Raw genomic sequence first — 22,188 nt, forward strand, 5'->3', positions numbered from 1 at the left:
TGATGTTATTGGGCTTTTAATGGCATTGATTCTGGAATTATTTTTTTAATGGCAAAATTAGCGAGGAGCATTGTGTGAATAGGATACATGCTTGCCAGGACCTTTAATATGTGATAACTTAGAGTGAAATCTGATCCAGCTACAAATAAGACACGCTCATTTAAGCAACAGTCCTAATTGTAGCAGCATCCCTCACCATGATAAGACTCCGGCTTCTGGTCCAAAGATGAGGATAGTCTAGTTGTTAATGTAGTTCATCCTGCAACACAGCCAGCAATAAAGGCAGTCTGCTGTTATTTGAGAGCTGTGAGTAATTTAATATTCTAGCACTCAACTTAGTTTGTCTCCAATTCACCAAAATGTTATATGGAAAGCACTGAGCAGTGCAGATGAATCCCTATTGGGAAGGACATGCATCGCTTGCTGTGCGTGCAGTCTTTCCAGAAACACTCCAACACAAAGGAGAATGGAGTCCTGCTGGAAGCAGGAGCCATTGCCTGGCTTGGAAGATGTCCTAGATGTGGCCCAATGTTTCATGATCACGCAGCCAAAGAATTTGCAATGCAATCTACTCAGCAACGGGATAGCGCTTTAGAAGCGCTAGGTGCATTTAAAAAAAATAAAAGTTTTTGTGATTGGAATCTGTTCCAGATGATAACTTAAAAATACAAACAACAGAGCCCCAGAATAATACCATTCATGTTGCAGACCCCAGAAATGATGCATCGGAGAAATGCAGGCCACCCGATTTCACTGAGTGGGTTGACTATGAAACCTAAAGATTGCAAGTAAAATTAGTATGCTTTTTAACCTCTCTTGCTGCTCACGGTCTCAGAATGCCTCCCATGATTTTTTTTTAGCTGACAAAAAAATTTTAACGGTTCCCTGCTCAGCCTTCAAATCTCCAGCAACCTCCCAGACAACCTGCATGGTCCAGTTAAGTGTTCTCTTTGCTGATGTCTGCAAGAGTCGCTCCATAAATCAAACTCCACTTCGAAGCAGAGATTATGAGAACCGTAGCCTTGATTATAATCATGCATTTTCCTTTTAATGCATTAGAAAATTCTCAGTTGAAAAGGTAAATGAGGGTGTTTTACATTTTCAGTTCGGTAAGCAGTGGGTTACTGGGCTCTGCAACTCCGCAGCAAAACACGGGGTGAGGTTTTCAGGAAAGTCAGGGCTCTGATCATAGTGTGTTTTTTACATTCCTTGCAGTCAGTTGAGAAGTGGCATTGTTTTCAAGATTCTTCCAACCTGTAGTTACTCATTTCCCTGTTATCATGTTGTCAAAATGTATTATGTAGGAAATTACCGTTTAGTTACTTCTTCAGCTGTATTCCAGGTGCAGTATTTCTAAAGCCTTCTAAAAATGTCACTTTTCCTGATTGCTAGTCAGATCAGCGTTTAGTAAAACACCTAGGTGATTGCAGCTTGTCCATGAAGATCCCAAAAGGCCAAACCCGACAGCTCTGTGTTTTTTCAGCACGTCAGCTTCCCATCTTTTCAGTCCCGTGGTTTTTGGCTTTAGATGTATCATCTGCTCTGCATCCGGAGGAGGTTGGATAGCCAAAACTTGCACTGTGGAATGCGTCCAGTAGGCAGTCCTCCTGACTTAAGCAACTCCTTTAAATTTTCCTTAAGCTCTCCAGGGCTATTTTGTTTGACCTTTATTTAGTTAGAGTATCCCTTCTAGGAAAGCAATTATTGCCAGCCCCTTGGGTGGTTGCTGTAAACCGGGTTTCGCTGTACTGGAGCAGTTGTGGTCACAAGCTCTGTAGTTAAGCATCAGCTCTGGTTTCTAACCCTTTCTTCTTCATAACCTGAAATAAATTAATTTTGGTTTCAAAGATTCCATAGCTTGTCTCAGTGTAATAGTGACTTAGGTGTTGGTTTTGGCTTTTTTTTTTTAAAACAGTGTTGAATTAGGGAGAAAAAGAACTCGATTTTTGTCCATCCATTTTAGTTAAATTATTGTATTATTCCAATTACGTTAGAAGTTTGAGGAGTGAAGACTTTCAAGAGCAAATCCTATTTCTACAAATAGGAGGCAGCATTGAAAAACCTGCATATTTTGACGAGTCGGGCAGAAATTTAAAAGAAAAAATAATTAGTTGTACTCATGAATCCTTACTCTGATAGCTTCATGAGTAAGTAGTGAGAAGCTTTCCATGAGTTCCTTGAGCATTTCTGTTAAGTGCCCCCACAGAGATACTCGGTCTCACAAGACTGCAGTTTAATCTAGCTCAAGGACTTTACAAACTCCACAAATCAAAGACCTCTTTTTTTTTTTTTACTTTTGAATTTGTACTCTAGAAACATTTAGCAGCATCAGTTAACGCTAGTGTAGTGTTAATGCTGAGCTATGAAGCATTTCAGTGTCAATAAATTTTCAGATTTTCCCATGGAAAAAATAACTTGCACTTAATACAAGTATCCTATATAGTTGTTTCTAGTCCCTTCTTTTTTTACCTGGTTAAATATATCCCTCTATTTATTGCTGCAGCATAGCCTTAAAAATTCACAGGACGTTCCGCTTGATCAAATAACACAATGAAGACCGTTGCACAAGACTTTATTTTGTCTTTGGGAATTTCTCTTTAGAGTCTTATGTATTGATTTAAATGTAGGAACAGGTATATTTAACCCTGAAAATGTCTGGAGTTTTGAAGATTTCTGTGCAAGAAAAGCCAGTGTTAGGATATACACACGTGTGTGCGCATGTGTACACAAACCCACTATAATTTGTCCTGTGGGTAAGTTGTTTTAGGGTATACTTTTATTGAGACAGAAACTGTGACCTTACTAGTGTATGAGATTCAGAGACTTATATAGGAACAAGGTAAAACCACAGGTAGGAATTGCTGAATAATTACCTTTAGACCAACCTGAGCAAGAACCTTCCCAAGAGGGCAAGCTCATTTAATGGTTCCTAAAACTCAATCTTGTGGATGTCAATGGTCATGCTTGATTATTTGCAGCAGTGTTTTATGAAAAAGCAATAAAAATGCATTGGGAGTGTACAGAGGAAAAAGGGAACAATAAATGGTTTTAGTTTTTCAATTGAGTCCCTTCGGTGTGAACAGGTAGAGGCTACGTTTCATGCTGCTGTGCCTTAGCTATTTGAAATGTGCGTATGTGTGTGTATCTACGCAAAACACTGCTGTGCTCTGCTAGCTTATGATCGACAAGAGACCAGCAATGAGAGGAAAAAATTCTTATGTTTGTTTTAGAGAGAAAGCAATTACAGTTACGGTTAAAGGATTAACCTGTTTTTCCAGCTACCTGTACACTTATCTGCAAGGCCCTTCAGAGAGCCACACTAACAAGTACAAAGCTTGGCGAGAGGTAGAAAATGTCATGTCGTACACTCTAGATTATTCCTGATGTTAATTACACTCTTCTGCTTCTTTCCTTCCCTCTTCTGGGCTCTGAAAAATATTCCACAGTAGCAAATGCTGCAAAAGTGACACCCGAATAGCCCCAAGTATCTACTGGCTTATTTAACCAGAAGCGTCTGCGTGTGTTTGGTACGAACGTAGCTTACGCTTACCTGATGTTTTCAAGAACTTGGGGAGCAGGTAGCCCTGCTGAGAGAATAGCTGGTTCTCACGTGATTTGAGGTGTTAAAGGTAGGCTGAGTGTTTTGGTGGATAAAACACTGGCCTTTCGACCTTGGTTCCCGTCCAGCTAGAGATCTGGAAATAAATGAGTTTACTGCTGACACTCCAATCCCAGCAGACGAAACTTCACACCAAAATGCCCCCACGTATAATTTGTCACATTTGGCATCTGCTACTAAGAAAAGAGCAAGAAGCGACCTGGCGCAGAGATGTAATCATCTTTCACCTTCCTGCTGGGGGTGGGAGTATAACGGGGACAATCCAGAAGTCCTTTCAAGTCTGGGCCTCTGAGCCACCTCGAGACATCGCTGTCTTCTGCAAACTTGTTACTTGTAGGAAATCACCTGCCATTAGGTTTGTGCAAGGCTTTTGAAGTAGATTGCCTAGAAAGTCAGAAATGGATTTTTTTTGGTTTGGTTTGGTTTTAAGGAATGCTGGAAAAGAAAGTTGTCCTTGTAGGAGTAAATGTGAACGTGTACAATATGTTACAATATTGTAATTTGCTGGTCTCGTTGAAACAGCCCGATAACTGCATTGCATTTATTCCAGGTAATGGCACCTGGCAGCATTTCTGGTGCAGCTAAAACTTAAGTTTGTCTGAAAAAAAAAAAAAAAATCACTTTTTGGCCACAAAGTAAAATGCAGCTACTGTATAAAAATAGCTGTATTCTTTGAAAGCTTTAGTAAAAGAGAAGCTGGAGTGCATAAAAATTCTTTAATCCTAGAGATTTTTTAGGCTGAAGTGATAAGCCAGAAATGCTTTGTAAAGCACACACATTATTTATTAAATACTGCCATTTCAGCATCAATGGACAAGTTGCGGAATAGGAGTATCTGCCCAGAGGAGATGATAATTTCAAAGACAGGGTGTGCTGGGGAAACCCAGAGGAGAGAGGAACTGAAGTTTGGTTTGCTCGGTTCTGCTAACTTCCCTCTTGTGGCCATAGAGCCATAGGACCATGGCATCTCCTTCTGCACAAGCGTTCACACCAAGGAGAGAGTATTGCAAAACAGCGGTAGCTGTGGGGAATGGGAAAATTTAACCCTTCACAGAGAGGGAGTTAGCAGATGAGAAGAGGGAGTAAAACCTATTTGCACCGAGCGTGGGGATCCACTGGGAATACCAACCTCTGCTGCCCACAAAGTGTGGCTGAGCTCGTCCTCGAGCCTGCACGGCTGTGCAGCCTGGGTTTCTTCTGGGGATGTGTTGATGACAGGCTGCCATCGTTCTGCACCGTGGCTGTCCATCGCGCTGGCCCCCGAAGGAGGAGGTAGGAGGAACACAGGTTTGATCTTAACACATAGCTGGGGGCTTTGCCATCGCCTTCTTGAAGGTTTTAGCTGGAAAGCCGTATTTGCTGATTTTCCCATTGTAGGGAGATTGTGGGTTTTCTCTTTCTTCAGAAAGGACGTGATAAATCTCAGACTTTCAGTTGCTTTGAGAAAAGATTTCACTCTCAGGATATTATCTGTTGGGATAAGAACCCTGAAGGTGTGTAAAGCATGGGATGCTTTTGGTGTATATTGCAAGTCAAGAACTACTCCCGAATTTCATTGCTATAAGAGTGTTTCCAAAGAAAATAAGCAACTCAGAGCTCTATCTGTTGAATTTGCTTCTTGAGTTTGTCCAGGTAAACCTCCAAGCTGGACAGAAAAGAAGGGAAAGGTGCCTTATCCATATTTATTTGTGGGTTTGCTGGACATTATTTATTGCCTGAGCCTCAGTAGCATCTCTGCTACTGCTGTGCTTAGTGAGGGCAAAACAGATCAGGAGACATTTCAAATACTAGGTTTGAGAAGTAGGTGAGGGTAATGCTCGAACCTGTAATTCAAGCTCTTCTTGCATAGGTTGCAAAGGATTGGTTGACTTCTGGACACACTATTAGGTGGTTCACTCTTCCTTTGTTCAGACCTGTGAAAAAAAAGAAGATACAGATAGTAATGTTATCACTCCCTTCCGAAGAGAGGGCTTTTGGAGGGATTGTCTCGGTATTCTCGTTCTCAGGTCTTCATTTAGATGATGTGACTTCCCCTAACTCCATGGAAGTCAATAAGGTTTATACCAGAGCCTTGGCAGTCTATAAATTAAATATTAGGAGCAGTGTTTGAAGTTTAAAGCCCTCCCTCCTCCTGCTAGCTCAGATTTTCTGCTGCTGTGCTTTTTTCTTTATGCCTGAGCACCTTGCTGACAAGTGCTAATAACAAAATGCCAAGAGAGGGTCCAGTCGGAGTTACCACACATTAAACATTCTGAACTTGTCCTTTTGCTCATAGATTGTGCATAATTAATAATTAAACGGTTTCAGTTGTAATGGGTTGACCTTCTTGAACTGTTCATTATTCACAAGGCAAAGGCATCACTCAAGCTTTTTTCCTATTGCCCTTCCCCGTTCTCAGTGTGTGTGTACAGTTCGGCTGGTTTTGAGAAATCAGGGGCTGATCTTGTCTTCTCCTGCAGCAGATCCCAGTTTTGGAAATGTTGCTTGGATGCTTAGGGAAATAGCCAGTCTTGGGAATAAGCTGCCTGGGGATGCAAGAGGCCGAGGGTGCACTGACCCTTACAACCATTTGTGTCTTTACTGCCATTTTAGCGGCATCCCCCATATATTTGCCTTTGTGATACTGATTAAAAGATACGGTATTTAACGAAAATGAAAGAACCATTTTCCAGTTTAAAATTAGTATGCCTATTCCTCACTCCTTTAAAAACTTGGTTTTCTGCTTTTTTCGCCTCTATAGTATGATTTCATTGTGCAGGTGGGTAAAATAAGGCAGGCCATTGGAGTGCAGCTGGACCGTTCCCTATGGTTACATCAGATGTGACTATTGCATCACACAGTCGGCGTAGACTTGGTAGAGACGTATATAGCTTTACTTTATTTCCTCATATTCCAATCTCTTTGAGTGTCAGACGAAGCCTGGGGAACTTCAGGATACAATATAGGATGTATTTACTTTGTGTAGTTTGGGAAATTTTTGCTTTATACCTGAGACAACAACGTTGTGATTGCTCAAGTTACAGAGGTAGCGATACCAATGCTTTCTCTCATTAGAAATAGCTCTAACTACAAAATAACTCTCGCCTTTCTACAACTCAAATGGTCTCGCATAGAACAATATCAGAAATTGGAGTATTTCTGTCATTGGTTTCCCTGGGCAGATACTGAAGATGTTTTCTCTTTCTAACTAAGGAAAAATGCAGCATTTGAGGCAACTCTTCAGTATTCACCTTTGGAAGCAGTTGAGGGTCCGTACTTTCCTGGTTCAGCTAAAATCAAAACCTGCCTCCTTCTCCCCTATCTTACCTATGCTGTAAAGTAGCAATTGGCTCATATGTACAGGAGTGAGACTAAAGTTTTTATCTGCACTGATCTTTTTGCCCTCAAACACACTTGCCAGCAAGTATTTCCTTGAGATTGATGCACTCTCCCAAAAGGCTTTCAATTCATCAGGCAAATAGCCAATAAATTTGTGGGCGCCCAGTCTAAAATCCTTGAGAAGACTGTATTAAAGCATCTTGTTTTCATCCTGAGATCCAGTTTGTGTTCATCTCCACCCACACACCCCCCCAATCTCTTCCTGAGCTCCTGAGAGCGAACCAACCAAGCCATGGCCATGACTGACAGGTCTACGGCAGAAGAGAGTAGGCCTGGATGGGGTTGAAATACCTGCATTGTACAGAAAGATGTGCCAAAAAAAATGGCATTTTACATGTACTTTCATCCAGGTGAAGTTTTCGTGCATCTTATGCAGGAGCACCTTGTCTCCTGGCTGTGCTGCAGTACAGGAGCTGCGTGGTCAAGGCGTTAATACTGATGGAGCAACTTCTTCCCTTGCCCGCGTGAACCCTGATGCCGCCTTAGCTTGGGATAGCCAAAGTGAAACGCTGCTGGCTTCAGAGCAGTTCATCAGCTTCTCCTCCCCTCTCATAATGAAGTTTCACTCTATTACGGTCCGTCATCTCTTTGCGATTGCAGAAATTATCACCTACCAAATTAGTGTGAAGTGCCGTATTCCTGTCCTGTTCCCCAGCATGGACTGATCCGAGCTGGCAGCCCCGTTGGCGGGACGTGTGTAAGAAGCTCCTCACTTGCATTTTACTTAAACAGCTGGGGTAGATTGCTGGGCAGAGCCCCAGGGAACTGGCTGCGATTGCTTTGCCCTGTAGTTTTCAAAATGATCTGTAATATTTCGCCCGGAGTATCTCATACCTGTTCTGCTTTGAGTCTGTCCCACCTGGGAAAGCAGCGTTTGCCCCTTCGGGTGGAAGCCCAGGAAGGCTCTGCCGGACAGGAGAAAATAATGGGAGAGGCAAAACCTGCTGGGCTCCACGCTGTATAAGCAAGCCTGACATTGTGCTCTGCATTTTCTGTATTAATATGAATAATTTTCACGCGCAGTTCTTTGAAGTGGAGAAAGTTTAATTGCGCTGCTTATTTCCTTATGTTCCGTCCACTTTCCGGTGGAAACCTTCCTATATTGATGTCGTTTATAAGTTTAGAAACAATAACCTCTCCCTCACCCGGTCTAAGTTCAAAGAGAATTTGGGCATGTTATATCAAACACTCCTTGTATTTAATAGAAGTCTTTGAAAATTGTAAAGCAATTTTGGCTTCTCCTTTTACTCTTCAGTTACTTTTGATTTAATTGTATTTTCCAGCAGTTTCCAATTGTTTGAATTGGAAACAAAGCCTTAATAAGAGTTCTAGTTAATTTTCTGTCTTGTAATTACCGATCTCATTTTTCTGATAATTGGCCACAGCAATTATATGTATATTTACTAATCACATAGGAGGCTCTGCAGTTGTGTCTATCTGCCACCATTGATAATGGCACACACATTGCAGAGGTGCTTTTATCATCTTCTTTTTTCCACTACATCAAAGCTATTTCCTCGCATTCTCAATAATGAATACATGCATGCATTTGACACAGTTGTGTGCTAGAGAAATTGTTTGGCTCCCACCAAATGCTGCACGCTCTGAGTTTCTTGCCTGCAGCGCTGGAAGGTTGTATGTAATGATATATTGCTCATCCAAATGGCCAAAGCACTCCAAAGCACAGTGAGATTAAAATAAGTCATTCCTTTGTTAATTTAAATAGGTGCATGTATCATACTTTGCAGGGTACTTTGTGTAGGGATGTCAGGGAGGAAAAAAGCCGCCGAAAGGTATTTTTAATAGCAAATGAGAATAGATGAGAATGGAGTCATTTGCAGCTGCCTGTTTTATGTGGCTCTCTTGTTCCAACTGTAGGTCTAATGAGATGACACTGTTAAAGTACTCTGCAGTGTAATTTCATTACATCCTGAGCTGTTACACTATAAACACAGTGGAGCTCTCTGTCATTCTTGGAAAAACTCCTAAATTCGTAAAGCCCTTCTTTGCAAATGGTGATGTTGTTTGTTCCCTGTTTGTAATTTTTTTTTTTCCTTGTGCTGTTAATTTTTTTTTTTCCTTTCATAAATACTGGGTGGTTATTTTCACTGGGCTGGTAAATCCTGCATTTTTTCCCCTTAAAAATTCTTTCGCCTTTTAAATCTAGAAGAGACAGCATATGAGGACAGCCTTTAAAATGAATAAGTGTAAATAAACATGAGTGTAAATAAATAGCAAATGCAGTGAAAGAAACAAAGGTCAACACAAGAATAATTTCACAGCTCTTTGTTAATTACAAGACCATTTGTGTGTTACTTAAATAATCATTAATTTCTCATTTACACTTTCCCTACCTTCCTTTTTACCCTGTGGCTATCATTGTCCTTTTTTCACCTCCCCTCAGTGTCTTTCCACATGTTTTTACCCATTGTGTAATACTCATTAGTTGAAATTCAGTGTTTTATAACACATTCTCAGAAGAATTTGTACCTTTCTCTCTCAAATTCTCTGTGTGAAAAGGGGGTTTTGTTGCTTCCTTGGGGTTTTTTTTCCCTTTTTTTTTTTTTTCTTGTAGCTGTTATATTACTCTCCTTCTAAAAAAATATATATATATATCTTCTCTCCTTCTGACTCTGCTTCTTGTTTCAATCCAATCCCAGGAATCGCCCGTCCTTCCAGCCGGGGAGTTCTCTGAGCCATTTGTACACTTCATCACTCAATGGTAAGCTCAGTTTGCAAACATGCCATGCCCTCAATGTAAATGATACATGCCATTAACTCGGCAGCTCTGCGAGACCTTATGGCTTTCCTTGCATCCTTTCTGAGAGGAGAGGGACTTGGGGGCCTTGGGCAGATGGGGCAGCAAAGCTAAGCAAACTGTTTAAATTATGTAAACGTTATTTACACAAAGGGTCGTAAAAGTACTTACAAGGGTTTTTCCTGTTTTAATAAACCTGCCCTGGATGTGGGTGCAGTCTTGTGCGCTGAGACCTCTACGAATTCATCTGGGGGTAAAGAGGCCACAAAGACTCATGTGTATAATATCATTATTCAGGGCTTTTTAAAATATTACTTATAAAATTGCCTCAATATTTAGAAAGGCAAGCAGCGTTGATTAATTCGTTGGCTTTTCAGTAAGTAATTTTTACTGAGAGTTGTGTTTTAAAACACACCACTGGGTATATTTTCTTTCCTTAAAACTGAATAGTTCATTGAAAACCTTTTAAATTAAAGGAGAATTGGGGAGAGGAGGAATTTGTAGAATAAGGAGTACAGTTCTTGAGTGACTAGAGAATAAAAATCTTGGGGGTAAGCTATCCTAAAGAAACAAAGTGAAGGGAAAATCTTTTTTTTAACTGTCTCATTCCCACCCACCCCACCCCCCAAAAAAAAAAAAAGGGCAGTCGTTTATGTATGGCAGAAGCTTAAATTCTGTAAAAATACGATGCGTTTGATGGAGAAGCATCCCTTCTGTGAACACGCACTTCCAGGGCTGGATGCTCAGCTGTGCTAAATCAGATGGAGCCATCTCGGTGTGTGCCACCGAGAGCTGCAGCCGCGTGGCCGAGAGGGAATCCTGCTTCGGGGATGCATCCTCGGCGAAAAAAAGGTGCTCGAAGCCCTCGGCCCCACGCAGATCTATAGGTTGGGCTTAGCGGCACTTTCAGGGTCTCTACCGTATGCCAGGGCCACCGCAGCAAAAGTCATCTAAATAACAAGGAATTTTGAATACGTTACATAGGAGAAAGTACCTCTCAGGACCGACATGGTATGTAACAAATAATACGGACACAAAAAGCAGTCTGATTATCGGTTAATTAAAGTAACTAAATAATTAAAGTTTGTGTAACGTAGGCCTCCGTTTTCAATAGCTTCAGTTTACGAAGAGCAACGCTGTTTGGAGGATTCAGCAGCGCAACTAACTGATGTGCGTGGGGGTCTAGGCTTTTTAGCCCCGCAAAAAATTGATGACAGACTGTTTTAAAAAAATTCTCATTGAGGCAGAGGGAGGGATAACCTGTGTTAAAATTTCCACAGATGTCAAACTGAAGCATAACTGATGGTGGCTAATAGCCTTGTTTTCCCTGGGGACGCAGCTACTTTGGACTGTCAGATTAGAACTGCTACCAACCTACTCGTCAGACAGCTTGCATTACTTGCTAATGCCTGCATTATTTGAGGTGCTTGTAGTTATTTATAGGGAAGGTAAATTGTATCGTTAATACCTCCGATTTACAGCACAGATCATCTGGTATTTTAGATACAGCGTTATATTGGCTGTACCTTTTAGTGGGAGGCATTACTGTTTAAAAAAAGCATGGAAGAAGAAACTATATACTATTTAAGCAATCAATTCCTAATAAGCGTTAGAGATGTCAAGTGAGCGGCGTATCAGACTTTATGACTTTATGCCAATTACGCCATAAACGCTGGCTGTTTGGATGTAATCCAATTAGTCAGTAGGCAGCTCCTGATGGTCACCTCTGTGCCATGTTATTGTGTTCCGTCATGCAGCTAAGCACAGCCTTCAATAGCTAATTGCACCTGTTGCACAGAAAACTAGGACTATTTGGATGAGAAACATGATCTTATAAACAGGTTAATGCTGTGTAATGAACTATCACCCTGCAGTGTAATGGAAATAAATGTGAAAAAATTAAGGTAGAAACCCCAGGGTATTGTGCGTTCTCCTGAAGCTATTTAGTGTTAGAGTTAAATTTCCCACCTGTTTGTATAATACTTTGTGTCGAGCTATGTAATAATCCCTAGCAAAACGAGAATCAACTTACTGCGCTTTCTGGGCTGACAGGTTTTCAATGATCTCTATATTTACTCACTTCCATGGTTACAAACGGTGTAGACCACTGCTTCCCATAAAGGAGGGATGGGAGGGAAGGAAGAAAGCCATTAACATTTTAGCCCCTGGTTGGAACCCTGTCTTCCATCGGCACACGATCAAGTTAAGAAATACATTGAAATTCTTCACTCTGTGTTAAAAGCGGGTATCTTCGCTATGTAAGCAAGTAGAATAAATGAGCGGTTGTTTATATATGAACGTTTTGTTTTATGACACATAGCATGAAAAAGCAACCAAAGGAAAGGCCAGCACCTGAAGATTTAATGGTAAGTGAAAGTTCAGAGCCCCTCAGTATGTATTTGTCTGTGAATAATTTTTATTCATGTATATAGAAGCGTATCCCTTTTTTTCCTGCGTTCTTCAGTATGTACAGATTCAAATCTAAACTCTTTCTGGCTTGTGCAGCAATTACGTATTTACAGAGAGCGCACAAACCAAAGGTGGAATTATGATTCCACTGAAGTTAATGGGTATTTTGCTGTTACCTTCCTCGTGGCCAAGCTTCATTTGTGATTTGGGGAGTTAATACAGAACTTTCCCAGCCAGTATCTAGTTTCAATCAAAACCATTTTGATGCTTAATACACATTTTTTTCAGTTGGTATGTCCAGGGATTACAGCTTAATGCAGGTCACTCTTTGTCATCATTTGCCAGTCTTAACCTTTCAAAATCTGCAGATTGAAAACAGAGTACATGGTCAAAATAGTGTATTTTTTATGAAATGCAGGAGCTACTGTTTTCACTTATATTCATGTAAAATGGAATTAGATTGGCTACGGAAGATTGAGGTAATATGTAGCATTGGTTTGTCCGTAGAAGGGCTCTCAGTGTTGGAATCTGAGCTCAGAGACCACTTCTTTTGCTTGCAATTGTCATTTTTTTCAGTAAGGTAATAATAAGGTACCTGCTCCCAAGCTGGTCCCTTGTGGCTGTGCATCTAGGGCAGACTGCTCTTTTGACTGGTTTTAGGCAGCTAGAAAAATACGATCTCAAACAATTATTACAAGTATTTACAGTAACTTACATTGTAGATAAGAGTTGTAGTCCTCTCTGACTCGCATCAAATATCTTTGATTTTTAGATGTTTCATTACTTTTATTTATATGCTATGTTTCCTGTAACTTGGAGGTTTATGTAAAATTGTCGTAATTTATTTTCTGTGCGTTAAATATCTAGGAATAATTTTAGCAGATTTTAACGAGATAAGGACACGTTAGCATCATTTCGCTTCTTGCTTTCATGCTGCGAGCTGCAAGTAGAATAAACAAGTGTTTCTATTGCAGCTATTCTCTAGTTAAAGGCTAATCTCTGAAGATGCCCTAGGGCAGATATCTCACAATCCAGACTAGTCTCAATTTAGATCCTGGTTAGTATTTAACTGTGAATCTAATTTTAAGGATATTAACTTCAATAGATCTACATTTGAAGTTAGGCACCTGCTGAAATACCTTGGTAAAATGAGGCCTTAAAGTTTATCAGAGCCCCTCCGCTTTGTGGCGATGGTGTGTCACGTATGAAAGGCTTACAGTACCTTATTTTGTCTTTTTTATTAACTTTTGATGGTTGGAGAATTCTTGCAGTTAGTCACATCTGAGAAAACTTGGAACAGGTTCTAGAGATGTAGACACATTTACCTTGTGCACTATTATGCTATGGCTGGATAGCTTAGCTATTAAAACAACGGAATAGGGTTTCATAAAACCTATATCTGTTTGTAAATGCATGTGTCAGTGATGCAATAGGCCTGCCACTTATAAATAAAACATCTGCAGATCGCACATACCCCCATAAGTATATATGTATGTTTGTAAGCAATAACACCACTCCAGGGTGTAGAGTCATAAAAACGAGGCCAAAGGGTGAGTGCCTGCAGTACCAGGGAAGTGCCCAGATTTATCTTTACAACTACATGCCCTGGAGTGTGCTAGGCCCCTTTTAAGGAGGTATTTTGTAAAATAATTTTAAAATTATAGCAGCTCAGGAGGGAAAAAAAAAAAAAAAGAAAGCCTTCCTACTTTTTAAACAAAATCTTTTGTTTTAATGCCTTTTTCTCCTCATGCTACTTTCTAGTCAATTATAAATGAACTTGCAACAACAAGTACTAAAGCATGGAGTAGACTGCTGCTGAAATAAAGAAGTGACCCAGTCCCTGCCTGCAATGTGGCTGACCCTCATAAGCTGCCCTAAATTCCCTGCTCCAGCCTGATGGGCTCAGAGCACCCTGTGCTTTTCTGTAACAGGCTCAGTAGTTGCTCGCCAGGCAAGCCCTTTGCCTTCTTGCACTTACCCAGTCTTGCCAAGGAGCGCTTCATTTATAAAACTCATATACACGAATACGTTAGCATATATATGCGTACACACATAAAGTATCTATATACACACAAGCATATCTGTACATACATATACATATGTGTATATAAATTACCATACTTTGTTGGAAAACAGGGCCAGAACAAAAGTTGTTAAATATCCTCTGAATTTTACAGTTGCTGACTGCAATATCCTTTCTAATTCCGCATCATCCGTTTCTGAAACCTCTGTTGCAATTCCGATGGATATCTCCGTGTTAACTATCAGAGAGGGTAGGGTGATGCAGATACTGTCAGTGAAATCCTGGGCTTGCCACGCTCAGCTTAGCATTGATTTAAATGAGAGCAGGATTTCACCTTGTTCCTTGGGTTTGGGGTTTTTTTTTTTTAGAAGAAATGTACTAGCAAGGATGAAAGGTGTAACACATAATCATCATTAGCTTCAGACAAAACAGTGGAGTGCAGGCTTTCTCCCCTATGGACATCAACCGTACTGGAAGTCACTATTTTGTAACCAATTTAATATAATTAAAGAGTGAAAGCAAAATGAAGGGAGCAGAACATCAATCTTTTTCTACTCTCCTGATAATCGGTGAATTGTTAAATGCATTTTAAGAGCCGACTAACAATACCTGGAGTGCTGGATTGGCAACTCCAGTGAAGTCACGGGGTTACATCAGGGACGGATTTACCCTGTCTATCATGTTAGGAAGCCCTTTTTTATAAAAGTCGCTATGCACATTTTGTCGGAAAATAGGGCCAAAGCCAGGGCTGTGTGAAATTCCTGGATAAAGTCAGGCTTTCTAGTACCATAGATATTCTTGTGCAAGCGAACACCGCATTTCCATAACAGCTGGCGTAAATCAGGTTCCTGTATTTACACTCGGTCGCCACGCCCTTTCTTCCATATATCCATCCACAAAACAAGATAGAACATCAGTTTCTCTGTGTATACATAATCAACGATTTAATTGTTTCAGAGTATTTCAAATTAACAGACTTGTTCCACAGGAGTGAAAAAAAGTAATTTCACTAAGCAATGGGAAAATTGTCCATCCAGGGAAAGGAAGAATCTTTCTAATTCACCGGTGGCTATTCTGAACCTTGTGCTTACGGTGTCTGCTCTTTTGTCTCCAGTTTGTTCCCTCTTAAGAAGAGAAAGGCAGTCAATTAAATTGAACGTACTCCTGTTTCAGCACCAGGGAAGACGGCACAGCATCTTAGCATATTCCTCTGTCTCTCTTCTCTCCCCTTCCAACAAGAAAAGGAAAAACTCAACAAGTCTTCTGTATAAAGATTTTATTTTTTTTTTTTCCCCCCTGTGAACTTCCTGTTGTCACTTAAAACGTGGAGTTTTCTGGCTTCGCAAGCCTGGCTCCCAGGGAAATGCAGACATACCTGTATATTTAGCGAGTGTGATGTGGCGATACGGGTAAGGTTTAAACTCCCACTTGTGCCACGTGTACGGGTAGGCATCCGCGGGCTGGTTTGGCTCAGGAAGCTGTAGATCCGACTGTATTTACGGTATTTTTCAGAAGCTTTCCATTCTAAGCTCTATTTAATGGAATCTATGCATAGTAAGTAATCAGGTCAGAGAGAAGCAACATCCCCTGTTTGAGATCAATCGCTGGCTAATACTTTATCTAGGCCACTTTATTATCTCATGCTGATTCCATTCCCATTCTCCTCCTCCTTTGTAGCATGCACTTCAGCTGTGGTAAAAGTACGTATCGCATACATATTAAAAACATATACCCATTCTATCTGTATGTAAATGTGCGAGACACAGCTGGATATTGCAGGAGTTTGATTTACTAATAGTTATTATCTGTTCTAGCTGTTCAGAGGCAAAGAGAGTTTCAGAAAACAAGCTAGCGCAGAAATTGCCTTTATGATATCACTATCCTGCTTTGGTAATTGTTTAAAATCTCTTCTTTAGCTGGAAGCTTGGCCTTTTATTTTGCAGATTGTATGCGCTTTTCAGAAAGCCAGCAGAATTGTTGAAGTCTCTTGTTGAGTTTTTTGTTAGTACAGCATTGAACTCCACCACGCTACGTATGGCTATTTAAACGAAAGCAATTTACTTAAAGAAATTGTATTTGAAATACCGAAAGCCAGGCATGTAGCATTTATTCCTTTATGCTTTCCCACGGATGCATAGAAGTACAGTCTTTAGGATGCTGCTTGGATTTCTCAAGGAAGGTGTTGGGCAGGGAGAGGCAATGCTTTTGGCCAAGGATGTAGTCAACTTCTGCACTTGATTACTTTTGCGCGGATCTCCTAATTTCTGTTCAAGTCTCCAAATTTTAAACACAACTTCTAGCTTTTCTCCTTTTTTTTACATTTAAATTACTGGTGCTTTTTTTGTTGGTGTTTTATTAATTTAGAAGATTGTATGATAAATTGTACATCATCTGAGTCAAAACCACTGACCTGCTGAAAAACATGTTTTTCTTTGTTTTTTTAATTTTAATGCCTAGTGCAATTTTGAAATTTCCTATTCCTGTGCATTCAGCAATCCCTCTCCATTTCAGCAATGGCGTTTAGACCAGGCACCCTGATCTCATTAGCTGCAATGGGCATTTTTTCAGATAGGTCATTTGTTTGTATATTTAAATGTGTTATATGTGTCAAGATATTACCCACTCTCAAAAATGGATTCTGGCTGGCTGTTGCCCCATCTCCCAAGAAGTATAGGAAATTAAAAATGCGAAGCTTTTAAGTAGCTATATTTAAGTAGCTATATTTAAGTAGCTATATTTAAGTAGCTATATTGTAGAGAGTCTGGACAGTAGCACTTCTTACCACGTAGAGCTAAACTTCTTTGCAGCTCGTTGTGTTAAACCATTGTTTGTAGCTCTTAGGAAATACTTTTATGGTTTAAACAAACAAATGGAGGATCAGCATAATCCTACCCGGATTTTCATATAAACCTTCAGAATAAAGCCAATAAAATACTGCCATTTACGTTTGTCCGTACGAGGGATTTGCCCCAGCAGCTAATTTGGCTTTTGCATTATAGCAGTGGCATCACTGACCGAGTGGCTGAGGTGGCTCTACAGGGCGGGTTTTTTCATGGTGTTAACTTTTGAGAAAGACCAGAGGGCTGTCTGCACTTTGCATTTCACAAACACATCCTGTAAATCTTTTGAAGACAGCTGTGCAGATCAATATTTTCTGTCTGCATCTATCTAGCTTCTATGCATCATTGCTGGATCACAGTGAGCCAAGACTTGTCCCTCTTTGGCTACTTACAAGCATTGGGTCCTTTTTTCCCTGAGCCAGTGCAGGATCTCCTATCAGCGATGCTTTGTCCAGCATAAAATTGTCCGTGCTTGAACCTGTGATAGATAACGTTGTTTGCAAACATGTAGACTCTCCTCTGTCACAATCATCCCAGTTACTCACCCCATGACAAGCAGAAGTTCTGACAGACACCAAAACACACGCCAGATGTGAAGGAAAGGGCTCTCTTCTGATTTCCCAAGGAAAAAAGTACAGAGCCAAGTATTCTAGCTGTTGTAAATATGATAAATATTAACCCATATCTGCAGTCTATCAATTCAGACATACAGTGGACGAGGCGTTCTGGATCAAATCCTGGATACGTTGGAGGCAATGTCAAAATTTATATTGACTTCACGGACACTAGGGTTTCACACGAGGGCTCAGGATGCGCTTGTTACTGTGTGATCATCATCTTCCTTGCTCAGGGTAGCTCAAGACTTGGAGAAGAAAAAAATGTACTCTTTCAGGTGGCTGTGTTGCTTGGCTGAAATGGGGAAAGGTGGGATATGGATCTTTCCCCCTTTCTCTTTCACCAGGGAAAAAAAAAAAAAAAAAGCGGTCTCTGTCCTTAGGGGTATGACTTGCTCTTGTCACTTGAGAAATCAGCTATCGAAATGGAGAAATACATTATATCAGTGTCACTAAATCCAGCAATTACAGAGGACCACGGCTGTGACAAGGTTAACTTGGGAGCGTTAGAGTTTTAAGGTGTTGTATTCATCCACTGTCTTCTGCAGTGCCATTGCTCATGCGACCACTGACTTTTTACAGAAAATGTGACATCTGACTTTCTCTTTCTCACGTGCCCTGAAGCCGCACGATACCCTAGCACTTTCCAGTGAAATGTGAAAAGAAATAACTTGAGTTGGCTCGAAGAAGTATTGAAAATCTAAGGAAATGAGACAAAAACAAATTGGCAATGGCTTAGAGTGATACAGTTAATATTTTTGGTTACTTGAGTCTCCTGGGCTTTGCAGTTTAATTTGAGCAAATGTTTCCTTTGGCACTTCTGGTGGTTCTGTAGTTCTCCAGACACAGAGACAAATATTTACATCTCGCTCAGTTTGGTGGCAGAACTGCAAATCTCTCAGTTACGATACACTGAGAAGTTGCGCGTTTGTCTGGTTGATATTTTTATGTCAGCTGTCTTCCCTACGTATTTATTTAAAAAAAAAATCTGTTAAGAGTTCCAAAATAAGAGCCATATCTTTAATCCCCAGAATATTGTCCTTCCTGTTCATTATTCCAAATTCATCAAGGAATTTGCTCTAACGGGCGACCGTTGAAATCTCTGTACAATATTTATTTGTGTAATAAACCCGGAATTTTAAATGGATTCAAACGCACTGCGTGGATTAAAATTGCTGGCATTCGTGTAGTACCAGCTATTTGTGGGTGTGTGTTCTGGTTAGCACCTCAAGACGCTCCTGCAGCATTAAATAAGAGTAATAATTGCCTGTGAATAAGCGGAGTATAAAGCGGGAGATACAGAGATGGCTTCTTAGTGACCTGTGTGCATTATGCCTCAAATCCCTTAATCAGATTTGTGCCGGTTGATTCTTGCGTCCGCAGAAATTCAGCTGGAGGATCAGGGCCTAAAGTAGTAAAAAATCAATTAATACTACTTTCTAATTTGTGCGGTTGACAAAAACGCATATAAATAGGGGACATTTTTCTACTTAAGAGGGCCGCACTGAAAGATTTTTAATTGGATTTTCATTGTGATTGACAGCATTTGATTATGACAGTAACTTTATTTGGCTGGACTGTTATAGCCCTCTTGTTCAGGGGGGTTTTTGTGGGGTTTTTTTTTCCATCAAAGCTCTTTTTTATCCGCTGAATCCCCGGCGGAGCAGCAGTGCCTGTGAAAGAGCCTTTTAGCACCTTTGTTGCAGCCATCCCTGGTGATGATTGGACCCAGCTGGTAGCAGATAGGAAAATGTGCCTTCCACAAAGAGGTTGCATCTCCCGTCTCCCTCGTTTCAATAATTTTAAGAGCCCCAGAAACCTGTTGAGGATTAGAAGTAGCTTTAGATGTGAAATGAGTGTTAAGTATTAGTAATCGGGAGATTAGGGCCCCGGGGACAATGGGAGATAAACAACTGCAATTAAGGCAAATCTGCCAGAGTAAACAAAATTTAGCAGAAACAGATGCCCTAACCATTTTGGGGGATTGATTGGAGGGCACCGAGGAATCGATTTTTGTCTTGTTTACACTTCCAAACCCCTGTGATAAACTGGGAGGCTAAATATTTCATACAGCCTGATTTTAGTTAATTTTTTTCCAGCTCCTCACAGTAGGTCTGCTCTCTTCTAACAGTGACCAGGCCCGAGTTTATTCAGCATTCACAGGGAGCAGCTAATTGTCTATGAAGGGCCCCTGTGTTTAAATGGGCTTGACAGGAATTTAAATTTTGTTTCAATCAACCTCTGTGCTCACAGCCTGCTCCAGTTTCTAATTTTTAAATTAAACATGATTTTTTTTTTTTTTTTTTTTTTTAAGCTGCGGCCTCTCCTCCGGAGCCGGCTGCTCGCGCTCCCACCCAAGGCAGCTGCCGCAGCACGGGAATGCGCAGGTTTATTAAGGCCGTAATAGCAAAGCACGATGAGCCGCAGCCGTGGAAAAGTTCATTGTCCCATAAATGTGCATCTGCCTGTTCGGATTTAATGGGAGATGCTGGGGTAAACGCTTGGCTGGTGTAAATCGGGACGGCTCCGCCGGCGTCTGCCCGCACGGCTGGAGAGAGCCGGGGTTTCCGCCGGGGAAAGGCTCCCGGTAGGGAACGGTGGCATTAAAATACAAGTCTGAGAATGGAAATGGTTTTCGTGGCCCTCGGTCGTTTGTTCAGTGACCTTGTGAGAGATTCAAAGGAAATTTTTTTTTTTTTTTCCCCAAGCCAACTAGTGGTGATATATTTTGCTTTCTTCTCTGTGTTTTCAGCAGGGCTCCGTACGTTTATTCGGACGTCGTTTCATACCTGTGCTTTTTCTGCTCCTGAGACGGGGTGATTTCACAGTATGTTCGTGCTTGATCATTTAATACTTGCTTTATTTAGTCCCTTCACTAAACCTGGCAAACGCGGGGATGTTATTTTGCACTAGATGCAGACGGTGTGTAGGCACGTAGCGCGATATGATCGTACAGAGTACTTTTAAAAACAACTTGTTCATTTGCAGAAACTTCATCACGGAAACGCTAGTGAAGTGCGGGCTGTTTCATTCTCCCTGTTTGCTTCCAGCCAGAGAGTTTTCTGGGGTTTTGGGGTTTGTTCATTCTTGTTATTTGTGTGTGTGCGCGCGCGGCGTTTTCTACTCCAAGGTTTGGGTGAAAAACATTTAGGGGATTGTTTAAGTTTACTCCAGTTTAGTGATTTTTTTTTTTTCCCTGTCAGTAGAAACCAGTTTCTCAAAACTCAGAGATAACAACTGTTTTTTCCACCCTTCTTCCCCAGTCCAGGGGAACACTTAGACCCTGTTTGAAGGAAATACTACATCAGCTTTTAACGTCTGACTTAGCTCTGTTTGGTGTCAACGAGACCAATCCTGTGCTCGTGGTGAGGCATGAGCTGAAGACGCTTCGCAGGTGCATCTACATTAACATCAGAGTTCAGGTCAGGCGTGCCTTTTTTGGTGTGAATCTCCTGCTCTTTGAGAGCTACCGCTCTTTCATTCTCATCACAGACAGGTCTTGAAGCTCATCAATTGAATCGATTTCAAATAAAACCAAACCAGAAGATGTGCTCCAGGCACACACCTAATGAGCTCCAGCTACTAACGGGCGCTGTGTCTGCAGACCAAACCAGAGCTGGTCAAAAGCAAAACCTCTTCCATCCCTAAACATTGCACCAACCGTTTCACTCTGCAGATCTGCTTCTGTTGTCGACAGCTTGCTAATGTTGACATACTCTTATCAGCCTTGGGCCACTCTCTCTATTCCTCTTCCACAGCTCTTCTTAACCTCAGCGGCACTTGCAAAAGCACACTCCAGTTGTATTTCGGTTGCCTTAGTTTTTTTAAGAGTCATCACAAAAAAAAATATACCTTTGCTGGGAGTTAGCTCGTTTTGTTAGCTAAGCACCAAGAGGCATGCCAAGCACAGTTATCGGTTTAACAGCAAATATCAAAAGCAAAACTGCTGTGGAAAGAATGATCTGCAGATGGGCAAATAGACTCCTCTGTGCCACAGCCAAAACCAAAACTCTGTAGTAAATTTAAGACTAGTATATGCCACGGAAAGAGAACGGCAAAAATCAGACCCATCCACGTACCCACCCACGCACACCCCGAGGTCCTGGGTAGGAGAGGATTGAGTTGTTTGAAGTCAGGTCCACGCTACAGAAGCCAGAAGAGCTGCACTGATTCGTGCTAATCTGACCTGAAAAAAAAATTCCCTCTTGACCCTGAGTCTGATGATGATTTGCCAGCCTGGACACATCAGTCAAGTGCACAGGGGGTGTCTGAGGACTCTTTTTAGGACCACCAGCACATCGTTTGGCTATGGCCAATGTCCAAAGCTTCAGAAGAAGGTTGAAAAAAGGATTTTCATCATAATGGAAGGATCTGTACTGCTGTTTAAAAATGGGAATTCAGGTGTGATGTGTGGACAGTTCCTCTTCAGGTTAAGGGTTTTCAGCTTTAAGTTAAGCTGTTCTTCCTCTCGGTCCAGCCATTATGCTTGGGGACTGCCGTTATTTAAAGACAAATTCTGTAAATTGCAGCAGAATTTTGGTGCCTCA

General features: G+C 41.1%; 1 protein-coding gene across 6 annotated transcripts in view; it reads left to right on the forward strand.

Annotated features, from left to right (window-relative positions):
• The window catches only part of MAP2K5 (mitogen-activated protein kinase kinase 5), a 139,940-nt gene that overhangs the window by 104,552 nt on the left and 13,200 nt on the right, over positions 1–22,188 (forward strand). For 4 of the 6 annotated variants that reach the window (XM_075506420.1, XM_075506421.1, XM_075506423.1 and 1 more), the window contains one exon: positions 9,658–9,719. In XM_075506420.1, the coding sequence (XP_075362535.1) occupies positions 9,658–9,719 (62 nt within the window). Of the gene's footprint in view, positions 1–9,657; positions 9,720–12,075; positions 12,122–22,188 lie in introns of all 6 variants that reach the window. The other 2 variants (XM_075506425.1, XM_075506426.1) reach the window with 1 other exon arrangement.

Source organism: Mycteria americana, chromosome 6 (assembly GCF_035582795.1).
Source record: "Mycteria americana isolate JAX WOST 10 ecotype Jacksonville Zoo and Gardens chromosome 6, USCA_MyAme_1.0, whole genome shotgun sequence".
In the NCBI taxonomy this organism is placed as follows: Eukaryota; Metazoa; Chordata; class Aves; order Ciconiiformes; family Ciconiidae; genus Mycteria; species Mycteria americana.